At 42.6% G+C, this 12,966-nt stretch overlaps 1 protein-coding gene across 7 annotated transcripts in view; it reads left to right on the forward strand.

Annotated features, from left to right (window-relative positions):
- pik3cd (phosphatidylinositol-4,5-bisphosphate 3-kinase, catalytic subunit delta) overlaps positions 1–12,966 on the forward strand; it is a 49,625-nt gene that overhangs the window by 32,280 nt on the left and 4,379 nt on the right. For 5 of the 7 annotated variants that reach the window (XM_041846339.1, XM_041846337.2, XM_041846343.2 and 2 more), the window contains exons 16-20: positions 3,357–3,535; positions 5,438–5,547; positions 6,755–6,833; positions 7,847–8,014; positions 10,551–10,677. In XM_041846339.1, coding sequence (XP_041702273.1) covers positions 3,357–3,535; positions 5,438–5,547; positions 6,755–6,833; positions 7,847–8,014; positions 10,551–10,677 — 663 coding nt within the window. The remainder of the gene's footprint in view (positions 1–3,356; positions 3,536–5,437; positions 5,548–6,754; positions 6,834–7,846; positions 8,015–10,550; positions 10,678–12,966) is intronic. The other 2 variants (XM_041846341.2, XM_041846344.2) reach the window with 1 other exon arrangement.

Here is a 12,966-nt window from a genome sequence, read left to right on the forward strand (position 1 = left end):
TGTTTAGCCAACATATAGTGATGAAAATTATGCTAGTTTGAATTCTTGGACATTAATGCTCAGGACAGTATAAGAACAATACAACCGGTGGAAAAAACTACATTCACCACTAAAAAAACAAACATTCGCTCATAAAACGTGCAAATAGTGAGATATTTTGCGGGAAACCTTTCAAGCAGGGAGGGAACCTAAATGAGAATGTACTGTGTGACTTTCATCACTAGCTTTCCCCCCAGACCCAACCCCACCAACACACACACACACACAACGCTACTAGTCTCACCTCGGCCTCTGCTGTCTTTGCCCTTACATTTCCTCAGAGTGTGCCCCTCTTTATATCCCTTCTCCCGATCTACTATATCTCACTGTACTATCCCAAAACTTTATCAATACAGTGGCTTGCGAAAGTATTCACCCCACTTGGACTTTTTCCTATTTTGTTGCCTTACAACCTGGAATTAAAATGGATCTTTTGGGGCTTTGTATCATTTGATTTACACAACATGCCTACCACTTTGAAGATGCAAAATATTTTTTGTGTGTGAAACAAACAAGAAATAAGACACAAAAAAACAGAAAACTTGAGCGTGCATAACTATTCACCCCCCCAAAGTCAATACTTTGTATAGCCACCTTTGCAGCAATTACAGCTGCAAGTCTCTTGGGGTACAGTGAGGGGAAAAAAGTATTTGATCCCCTGCTTATTTTGTCCACTGACAAAGAAATGATCAGTCTATAATTTTAATGGTAGGTTTATTTGAACAGCGAGAGACAGAATAACAACAAATAAATCCAGAAAAACGCATGTCAAAAATGTTATAAATTGATTTGCATTTTAATGAGGGAAATAAGTATTTGACCCCCTCTCAATCAGAAATATTTCTGGCTCCCAGGTGTCTTTTATACAGGTAACGAGCTGAGATTAGGAGCACACTCTTAAAGGGAGTGCTCCTAATCTCAGCTTGTTACCTGTATAAAAGACACCTGTCCACAGAAGCAATCAATCAATCAGATTCCAAACTCTCCACCATGGCCAAGACCAAAGAGCTCTCCAAGGATGTCAGGGACAAGATTGTAGACCTACACAAGGCTGGAATGGGCTACAAGACCATCGCCAAGCAGCTTGGTGAGAAGGTGACAACAGTTGGTGCGATTATTCACAAATGGAAGAAACACAAAGAAACTGTCAATCTCCCTCGGCCTGGGGTTCCATGCAAGATCTCACCTCGTGGAGTTGCAATGATCATGAGAACAGTGAGGAATCAGCCCAGAACTACACGGGAGGATCTTGTCAATGATCTCAAGGCAGCTGGGACCATAGTCACCAAGAAAACAATTGGTAACACACTACGCCGTGAAGGACTGAAATCCTGCAGCGCCCGCATGGGCCCCCTGCTCAAGAAAGCACATATACAGGCCCGTCTGAAGTTTGCCAATGAACATCTGAATGATTCAGAGGAGAACTTGGTGAAAGTGTTGTGGTCAGATGAGACCAAAATCGAGCTCTTTGGCATCAACTCAACTCGCTGTGTTTGGAGGAGGAGGAATGCTGCCTATGACCCCAAGAACACCATCCCCACCGTCAAACATGGAGGTGGAAACATTATGCTTTGGGGGTGTTTTTCTGCTAAGGGGACAGGACAACTTCACCGCATCAAAGGGACGATGGACGGGGCCATGTACCGTCAAATCTTGGGTGAGAACTTCCTTCCCTCAGCCAGGGCATTGAAAATGGGTCGTGGATGGGTATTCCAGCATGACAATGACCCAAAACACACAGCCAAGGCAACAAAGGAGTGGCTTAAGAAGAAGCACATTAAGGTCCTGGAGTGGCCTAGCCAGTCTCCAGACCTTAATCCCATAGAAAATCTGTGGAGGGAGCTGAAGGTTCGAGTTGTCAAAGGTCAGCCTCGAAACCTTAATGACTTGGAGAAGATCTGCAAAGAGGAGTGGGACAAAATCCCTCCTGAGATGTGTGCAAACCTGGTGGCCAACTACAAGAAACGTCTGACCTCTGTGATTGCCAACAATGGTTTTGCCACCAAATACTAACTCATGTTTTGCAGAGGAGTCAAATACTTATTTCCCTCATTAAAATGCAAATCAATTTATAACATTTTTGACATGCGTTTTTCTGGATTTTTTTGTTGTTATTCTGTCTCTCACTGTTCAAATAAACCTACCATTATAGACTGATCGTGTCTTTGTCAGTGGTCAAACGTACAAAATCAGCAGGGGATCAAATACTTTTTTCCCTCACTGTATGTCTCTATAAGCTTGGCACATCTATCCACTGGGATTCTTTCCCATTCTTCAAGGCAAAACTGCTCCAGCTCCTTCAAGTTGGATGGGTTCCGCTGGTGTACAGCAATCTTTAAGTCATACCACAGATTGTGGGGATGGTGTTCTCGGGGTGATGAGAGTTGTTGGGTTTACGCCAGACATAGCGTTTTCCTTGATGGCCAAAAAGCTCAATTTGTCTCATCTGACCAGAGTACCTTCTTCCATATGTTTGGGGAGTCTCCCACATGCCTTTTGGCGAACACCAAACGTGTTTGCTTATTTTTTTCTTTAAGCAATGGCTTTTTTCTGGCCACTCTTCCGTAAAGCCCAGCTCTGTGGAGTGTACGGCTTAAAGTGGTCCTATGGACAGATACTCCAATCTCCGCTGTGGAGCTTTGCAGCTCCTTCAGGGTTATCTGTGGTCTCTTTGTTGCCTCTCTGATTAATGCCCTCCTTGCCTGGTCCGTGAGTTTTGGTGGGCGGCCCTCTCTTGGCAGGTTTGTTGTGGTGCCATATTCTTTCAATGTTTTAATAATGGATTTAATGGTGCTCCATGGGATGTTAAACGTTTCAGATATCTGTTTATAACCCAACCCTGATCTGTACTTCTCCACAACTTTGTCCCTGACCTGTTTGGAGAGCTCCTTGGTCTTCATGGTGCAGCTTTCTTGGTGGTGCCCCTTGCTTAGTGGTGTTGCAGATTCTGGGGCCTTTCAGAACAGGTGTAATATACTGAGATATCATGTGACACTTAGATTGCACACAGGTGGACTTTATTTAACTAATTATGTGACTTCTGAAGGTAATTGGTTGCACCAGATCTTATTTAGGGGCTTCATAGCAAAGGGGGTGAATACCACTTTTCCGTTATTTATTTATTCGAATTTTTTTAAACAAGTTATTTTTTTCCTTTCACTTCACCAATTTGGACTATTTTATATGTCCATTACATGAAATCCAAATAAAAATCCATTTAAATTACAGGTTGTAATGCAACAAAATAGGAAAAACGCCAAGGTGGATGAATACTTTTGCAAGGCACTGTACTCCCTCCTCCTCTTCTCTCTGTGCAGAATGAGGCTCTGAACAAGATGAAGGCTCTGAATGACTTTGTGAAGTCGGGCTGGCAGAAGACGTCGCGCCAGCAGATGACAGACGACATGAAGCTGTGTATCAAACAGGAGGCATACATTGAGGCCCTCTCATACCTGCTGTCCCCGCTCAACCCCAGCATCATGCTCTCTGAGATTTGGTGGGTACCTGGCACACACACACAGATACAGGCACGCAGACACAGACGCACACAAATATGCACAGACAGACCTACGCAGACAGACATCCAGGAATGCACACACACACACACACACACACACACACACACACATACAGAAGCATCATGCACCTCCATGTTTTGAGGGCACTGATAGCCACCTTCAGCATCTTTTAATTAATTCTGTGTTAGAAATTACTATGTTGTATATTTATTTATCCTACAAATGGGTAGAAATTATATTACAGTTGAAGTCGGAAGTTTACATACACTTAGGTTGGAGTTATTAAAACTCGTTTTTCAACCAATCCACAAATTTCTTGTTAACAAACTATAGTTTTGGCAAGTCGGTTAGGACACCTACTTTGTGCATGACACAAGTAATTTTTCCAACAATTGTTTACAGACAGATTATTTCACTTATAATTCACTGTATCACAATTCCAGTGGGTCAGAAGTTTACATACACTAAGTTGACTGTGCCTTTAAACAGCTTTGAAAATTCCAGAAAATTATGTCATGGCTTTAGAAGCTTCTGAATGGCTAATTGACATCATTTGAGTCAATTGGAGGTGTACCTGTGATGTATTTCAAGGCCTACCTTCAAACTCAGGGCCTCTGAGTTGTAGACCTCCACAAGTCTGGTTCATCCTTGGGAGCAATTTCCAAATGCATGAAGGTACCACGTTTATCTGTACAAACAATAGTACGCAAGTATAAACACCATGGGACAACGCAGCCATCATACCGCTCAGGAAGGAGACACGTTCTGTCTCCTAGAGAAGAACGTACTATGGTGCGAAAAGTGAATATCAATCCCAGAACAACAGCAAAGGACCTTGTGAAGATGCTGGAGGAAACAGGTACAAAGGTATCTATATCCACAGTAAAACGAGTCCTATATCGACATAACCTGAAAGGCCACTCAGCAAGGAAGAAGCTACTGCTCCAAAACCGCCATACAAAAGCCAGACTATGATTTGCAACTGCACATGGGGACAAAGATTGTACTTTTTTGAGAAATGTCCTCTTGTCTGATGAAACAAAAGTATAACTTTTTGGCCATAATGACCATCGTTATGTTTGTAGGAAAAAGGGGGTTACTTGCAAGCTGAAGAACACCATCCCAACCGTGAGGGACGGGGGTAGCAGCATCATGCTGTGGGGGTGTTTTGCTGCAGGAGGGACTGGTGCACTTCACAAAATAGATGGCATCATGAGGAAGGAAAATTATGTGGATAAATTGAAGCAACATCTCAAGACATCAGTCAGGAAGTTAAAGCTTGGTCGCAAATGGGTCTTCCAAATGGACAATGACCCCAAGCATACTTCCAAAGTTGTGGCAAAATGGCTTAAGGACAACAAAGTCAAGGTATTGGAGTGGCCATCACAAAGCCGTGACCTCAATCCTATAGAAAATGTGTGGGCAGAACTGAAAAAGTGTGTGCGAGCAAGGTGGCCTACAAACCTGACTCAGTTACACCAGCTCTGTCAGGAGCAATGGGCCAAAAATTAACCCAACTTATTGTGGGAAGCTTGTGGAAGGCTACCCGAAACGTTTGACCCAAGTTAAACAATTTAAAGGCAATGCTACCAAATACTAATTGAGTGTATGTAAACTTCTGACCCACTGGGAATGTGATGAAAGAAATAAAAGCTGAAATAAATCATTCTCTCTACTATTATTCTGACATTTCACATTCTTAAAATAAAGTGGTGATCATAACTGACCTAAGACAGGGCATTTTTACTAGGATTAAATGTCAGGAATTGTGAAAAACTGAGTTTAAATGTATTTGGCTAAGGTGTATGTAAACTTCCGACTTCAACTGTATATAGGGAAAAGTCTTCTCCCAGTGTTAACAGATTTGCTTGATGTTGCAGTGCGGACAGATGCAAGTTCATGGACTCCAAGATGAAGCCCCTGTGGCTCATGTACAAGAACAAATGGGTGCAGGGGGACACTGTCGGCATAATTTTCAAGAATGGAGATGGTGAGAGATTCAAAGAACACAGGGGATTCCAAATGATACATTTTGAAAATGTATTTATTTATTTATTTTTGTATTTGTATTTTTTGGGGGGCACTGTAATGGCGACCGGTGGTGTTGGTTCTGTATGTCACCTGTCTTGACTATTTTCATTTATTTTTGTGTGTCCTGTTGTCATATTATATCTATGTATGACTCTTCGTGGGAGTGTATTAGTCAACTAATGGACACACATATGTGTCTTTTGGAGGCCTTTTAGCGCTGTTTTAGTGCTGTTTTGGTAGCTTTGTTTGCATATCTCAAGTGCATCCTTGGTGGTATCCATGGAGATGCAGGATGCAAGCAGTATCCAGATCGAGAGAGCCAGGGGCATCGGGACTACAGTCGAGGCTGGAGAAGAACCACTGCTGGCTTCATGGGCAAGTCCATAGGACTGGAGAACAGGAGAACTAAAGAGACTCACTCCGGACCCTCCAGATGATCTCCAAGCTCCGTCAATGTAGCTAGCTAGGTTAATTAGCTGCGAATATGCTAGCCTGTTGTAGCCTAGGCTACGCACAGCCCACTGCTCTGTACAGTATATCAGATATCCTCCTCATCAAAGATCAGAGAAACGGCCAGCCAACACCATAGAGTAGCACTATTTTTAAAGTTTATTTTTTTATATTGTGTTATCGTCATCCTGTCAGCCTAGTAGCTAGGTCTACTGTGTGTATCCCCAAGCTACTATGTTTGTTATTTCTTTATTTTCTGAACCACTCCAAAAAGAAGATCCCTTGCAGGAAATTCAAGTTATTCTGTTCTTACACCGGTTAGAAAATATACCCTTTTACTACTGTATTTACCTAATTTATGGCCATGCAGATATTGGAAGAGATGCAACAAAAAGACACTTGTTCATAGATTAATAATTTGCAGTGTTTTCCCCAACTCCATGGCCCATCGATTTGTGTGTATTGAGTAATGTCGCATTTATATTGGTCCGATGCGGGACTATTAGGTACAGTCACTTGTAAATTAAAGTTATGAACAATTCCTCTGCAGACCAACCTTTTATCATGCTACTTTTGCACGCATGCCATCGGGAGCATTAATCATACTAGTCTAAATTGCTAGTCTGGCCGCCTGGGGAGTCTGGATCTGTGATTCTCATCCCGTCTCGGTTGGATATAAGTGTACCTTTTGCCTGACATAACCTCTAACCTTTCAGATCTCCGACAAGACATGTTGACCCTCCAAATGATCCAGCTGATGGAAATCCTTTGGAAGAAAGAGGGACTGGATCTAAGGTATGTGTTAGCAGCAGGGGTTGGAACCTAAAAGTTTCACTGTTCCGACAAGCAAAATAAAGTTCTGAACCGGTTCAAACCAAAAATAAGTACTGTTTTTTATCATTCCTTTCTGTTCCTTTTTAAACCTCTGAAATCATATATTTATTTTCATTTAGCTCGACATTAAATTACTTAGTGGATAGAAAAGCTTGCTATGGAGTGGGCAAGCTATAGCTCAGTGAGTTATTTACATGTGTGATTGAAAGACAAGCCAGAGAGAGTAGAGGAGGCTTGGCTTGAAGCGCTGGGCATCTTGTGATAACATGCATTATCTAAATTAGGCCCACAGAATTATACCTTCGGAGGAACGGCTTCTATGGAGGGTGAGGGGCAGGTAGCCTACACACATACACTGACAAAGATTTTCAGCTGTCAGGCAGAGACTGGAAAAAGTTTCTGATTGACAGAGGGAGGGCTTTGCATAGGTACATTGTTGCGTTTTTTGTGGGACTGGGAAAAAATCCTGGAAAGTAAAATAACGTTATTAACCGGTTCCCATGCTTTTAAAATAACGGTTCTGTTGCGGAACAGTATAGACCACTTTTGTTCATGGTTCTGATTCTGTTCCTTGAAAAATTGCATTCTTTTTCTGTTTTCGGTTCTGTTCCCTGAACTGGTTCCAACCCCTGCTTAGCAGTGGACCTAGTTGTATAACAGAGCTGGGTTCGGTGAACCACACTTGCAGGATGAGTAACCTTGCTTGAGACCCAGTGAAGACCTGCATTAGCCCCGTAAGCTAATACCTAGGGTTTTGCTTGTGGCGCGCAGGAAACCTGGATTTGAAATAAGTAGGTGACATTGCAGTCAAACGGTTCTACATACATACTGGGAACAGGTTTGGGGAAAACTGATATGATGGTTTTGTAACAATGTACTTAGGGCATACAGTTATAATGCGTTATTACTTGTTATAAGCATATAATAGGCCTTATAATGCTTTATGAATGAACTTTCTCTACTGTCTCTGTAAGGATGATCCCCTACGGCTGCCTCTCCACCGGGAACAAGACAGGCCTCATCGAGGTGGTGAAAAACTCAGACACCATCGCCAACATCCAGCGCAACAACAGCAACAGTGCCGCGACCGCAGCCTTCAACAAAGACGCCCTGCTCAACTGGCTTAAATCCAAGAACCCAGAGTAAGTGTGACAGAGACACAGGTCTAGCGGTCATCTCTACAGTGACGGCATGGGTTTGTATCCAGCCTACTGCCCTTTGACACAACCTCTCTCTATCTTTCCCAACTGTCATCCGCTATCTCTATCTGGTCAATATACACTGAGTATACAAAACATTAAGAACACCTACTCTTTCCATGACATAGACTGACCAGGTGAATCCAGGTGAAAGCTATGATCCCTTATTGATGTCACTTGTTAAATCCACTTTAATCAGTGTAAATGAAGGGGAGGAGACCGGTTAAAGAAGGATTTTTAAGCCTTGAGACAATTGAGACATGAATTGTGTATGTGTGCCATTCAGAGGGTGAATGGGCAAGACAAAAGATTTAAGTGCTTTGAACGGGTTATGGTAGTGTTTTTCACACTCAACAGTTTCCCGTGTGTATCAAGAATTGTCCACCACCCAAAGGACATCCAGCCAAATTGACACAACTGTGGGAAGCATTGGAGTCAACATGGGCCAGCACCCCTGTCCATGTCCAGACGAATTATTGAGGCTGTTCTGAGGGCAAAATATATACACTGAGTATACCAAATATTAAGAACACCTGCTCTTTCCATTATATAGACTGACAAGGTGAATCCAGGTGAAAGCTATGATCCCATATTGATGTCATGTGTTAAATCTACTTCAATCAGTGTAGATGAAGGGGAGGATTTTAGGGGGAGGGGAATATTAGGAAGGTCTTCCTAATGTTTGGTATACTTAGTGTAATCTGAAAATACCTTAAACTATATCTTAGAAAAAATTAATTACAGATAGGCTAGCTCTCAAACATACTAAACTGGACCTATGATTTGACCTTACAGTGCCTTGCAAAAGTATTCATCCCACTTGGCGTTTTTCCTATTTTGTTGCATTACAACCTGTAATGTAAATGGATTTTTATTTGGATTTCATGTAATGGACATACACAAAATAGTCGAAATTGGTGAAGTGAAATAACTTGTTTCAAAAAATTCAAAAAATTAAATAACGGAAAAGTGGTGCGTGCATATGTATTCACCCCCTTTGCTATGAATCCCCTAAATAAGATCTGGTGCAACCAATTACCTTCAGAAGTCACATAATTAGTTAAATAAAGTCCACTTGTGTGCAATATAAGTGCCACATGATCTCAGTATATATACACCTGTTCTGAAAGGCCCCAGAGTCTGCAACACCACTAAGCAAGGGGCACCACCAAGAAAGTGGCACCATGAAAACCAAGGAGCTCTCCAAACAGGTCAGGGACAAAGTTGTGGATCAGGGTTGGGTTATAAAAAAATATCAGAAACTTTGAACATCCCATGGAGCACCATTAAACCCATTAATAAAAAATGGAAAGAATATGGCACCACAACAAACCTGCCAAGAGAGAGCCGCCCACCAAAACTCACGGACCAGGCAAGGAGGGCATTAATCAGAGAGGCAACAAAGAGACCAAAGATAACCCTGAAGGAGCTGCAAAGCTCCACAGCAGAGATTGGAGCATGGAGAGGGATGTAATGCATGGGTTTACACCCTGGCTAGATGGATTGTGAGATGTGAAGGCTCTGGGGTGAAGTTTCCCCTAGGTACAGATTGAGGACCATCTTCCCCTCCCTCAATCCTAATCTCTCATGGACAGACGCACGTAACATAGGATGGTATCAATGCGTCTGTCAACAGACTGTGGGATGCGACGACTAACAAGGAACTTTTTTCCGTCACGCAGGTGTATGCATCTTTTGAATTTCAGAAGGGAAGGGGACATTTGGCCCAATTCTTTGGCTCATAGTTTCCGTTTAGGGGGGTGGAGACTTCGTTAGTCTCGTTAGTGTCTTTTCTCATACATTTCCCCCAAGAAACGAATCGAGCATCTGACGCAATCACGCAAAAAAAAAAGAACATTCCTGCTTTGCAAGATTACCTCAATCCTAACCTGGGGAAAATGCCAAACTGATCCAAGATCAGCGTCTAGGGGCAACCTTCCCTACACCTGCCTAAATATTCCCATTGACAGCTAGGGTCATGTGATTTGACAGCCCTGAATGTCTTGGAAAAGTATTTTAAAAACAGGAAACCTTGAAATAATGAATAAACAAATGAATACTATTGGCATCATACAAGTAATGTTCGGTGGGTGCAGTGCAAGGGCTGGCAAAACAGCTCCATATCACACAGAAGCTCTTGGTTACAATGAAATGGGGGATAGATGTAATAGTTTAACATAGTGAACCCAATAGACGTCTAGACAGGACCGTGGTGTAACATGGCTGTCAATCATCTGTCGCCCTCCGAATCTTCTCTGCAAATATTTAATAGAGCTGTGAGAAAAAACTGCCTCAAATATATTGAGAGAGGGGGAAGAGCGTGCGTGCCCCACTGTTTCCACTTGACTTGGGAAAGAGAATGAGAGAGAGAAAGGTGAAGAGAGAGAACATTCAAAGGAGGAAGGGATAAAGGAAAGGGCAGAGAAAGCAAACTGATCCCATGTCGTCTCTCCTCTCTCTCTCTCATCTATTTTGTCAGCAGGGATAAACTTGACCAGGCCATTGAGGAGTTCACACTATCATGTGCTGGTTACTGTGTAGCCACTTACGTGTTGGGAATCGGAGATCGCCACAACGACAATATCATGATCAAGGAGACTGGGCAGGTGAGATGCACAGCATTTCCTTTTGTTAATATGATTTTTTTAAATGTGTAGAATCTTGATAATTTGTATACGTCTGATTAGAGTGGGTATTCCTAGTAGGAATAGAACTCATTGTTTATATCTAAGAAACTATTATTTTTTTATCTTACACAATTTATCATTCATAAAGTAACCGGATAAACACTTATTCTTAGACAGACAATGGAAATGCCAGTAAGTCAAATTAATCACATTTGGCCTCTCAAAAACGATGATACTGTGTCTACTACATGAGATTGATAGATAGATGCTTCCATTCAGCCACAAGAGCATTAGTGAGGTCGGGCCCTGATGTTGGGCAATTAGGCCTGGCTCACAGTCGGCATTCCAATTCGTCCCAAAGGTGTTCGATGGGGTTGAGGTCAGGGCTCTGTGCAGGCCAGTCGAGTTCTTCCACACTGATCTCGAAAAACAATTTCTGTATGGACCTCGCTTTGTATACAGGGGCATTGCCATGCTGAAACAGGAAAGGGCCATCCCCAAGCTGTTGCCACAAAGTTGGAATGTCATTGTATGCTGTAGCGTTAAGATTTCCCTCCACTGGAACTAAGGAGCCTAGCCTGAACCATGAAAAATTGCCCCAGACCATTATTTCTCCTCCACCAAACTTTACAGTTGGCACCATGCATTTGGGCAGGTAGCATTCTCCTGGCATCTGCCAAACCCAGATTTGTCCGTCGGACTGCCAGATGGTGATGCGCGTGATCACTCCAGAGAACAGCACTTACAGTTGACCAGGGCAGCCCTAGCAGGGCAGAAATTTGACATACTGACTTGTTGGAAAGGTGGCATCCTATGACGGTGCCACGTTGAAAGTCACTGAGCTCTTCAGTAAGGCCATTCTACTGCCAATGGTTGGCTATGGAGATTGCATGGCTGTGTGCTTGATTTTATACACCTGTCAGCAACAGGTGTGGCTGAAATAGCCGAATCCACTCATTTGAAGGGGTGTCCGCATACTTTTTGATAGATAGATGGATAGATATATAGATAGATGGATAGATATATAGATAGATGGATGTGCATAGTAGTTAGTTCTACCACAAGGTGACACATGTCTTACTACACACAGCAATGCTAATTGTCTTGAAAACCCAACCCTAGGCAACAGCAGTGACTAGGGTCTGGTAACTTCGAAAAGGAAATCAGATATGCCATAACGTCGTGATTCAAAACAAAGTTTGAAGGCAAAACCTTTGGTTTTAGTGAAGACAAACTAGCCACTTAATAAATAAGTATTAGAATATTTGTGTATATTTATAAACATTACAAGCATTACAAATGAGCATTTATTTCATTCATAATAATGTGTAAAGCATTTTGTAAACATCTATAAGCATTTCAAATCAAATCAAATGTTATTTGTCACATGCGCCGAATACAACAGGTAACCTTACCGTGAAATGCTTACTTACAAGCCCTTAACCAACAATGAGTTCAAGAAATAGAGTTAAGAAAATGTTTACTAAATAAAATAAAGTTAAAATACAATAAAATAACAATACCTTGACTATATACAGGGGGTACTGGTACCAAGTCAATGTGCGGGTGTACAGGTTAGTTGATGTAATTTGTACATGTAGGTAGGGGTAAAGTGACTATGCATAGATGATAAACAGCGAGTAGCAGCAGTGTAAAAACAAAGGGGGGGTCAATGTAAATAGTCCGGGTGTCCATTTGATTAATTGTTCAGCAGTCTTATGGCTTGGAGGTAGAAGCTGTTAAGGAGCCTTTTGAACCTAGACTTGGCGCTGCGGTACCACTTGCCGTGCGGTAGCAGAGAGAACAGTCTATGACTTGGATGACAGGAGTCACCTTTTTTTGTGCCTTCCTCTGACACCGCCTAGTATATAAGTCCTGGATGGCAGGAAGCTTGGCCCCACTGATGTACTGGGCTGTACGCACTACCCTCTGTAGTGCCTTGATGCTGAGCAGTTGCCATACCAGGCGGTGATGCGCCCGGTCAGGGTGCTCTCGATGGTGCAGCTGTATTACTTTTTGAGGATCTGGGGACCCATGCCAAATCTTTTCAGTCCCCTGAGGGGGAAAAGGTGTTGTCGTGCCCTCTTCACGACTGTCTTGGTGTGTTTGGACCATGATAGTTTGTTGATGTGGACACCAAAGAACTCTTGACCCGCTCCACTACAACCCCGTCGAGTTGAATGGGGGCGTGTTCGGCCCCTTCTTTTCCTGTAGTCCACGATCATCTCCTTTGTCTTGCTCACGTTGAGGGAGAGGTTGTTGTCCTGG

The sequence above is a fragment of the Coregonus clupeaformis genome, chromosome 24 (assembly GCF_020615455.1).
Source record: "Coregonus clupeaformis isolate EN_2021a chromosome 24, ASM2061545v1, whole genome shotgun sequence".
Lineage (NCBI taxonomy): Eukaryota > Metazoa > Chordata > Actinopteri > Salmoniformes > Salmonidae > Coregonus > Coregonus clupeaformis.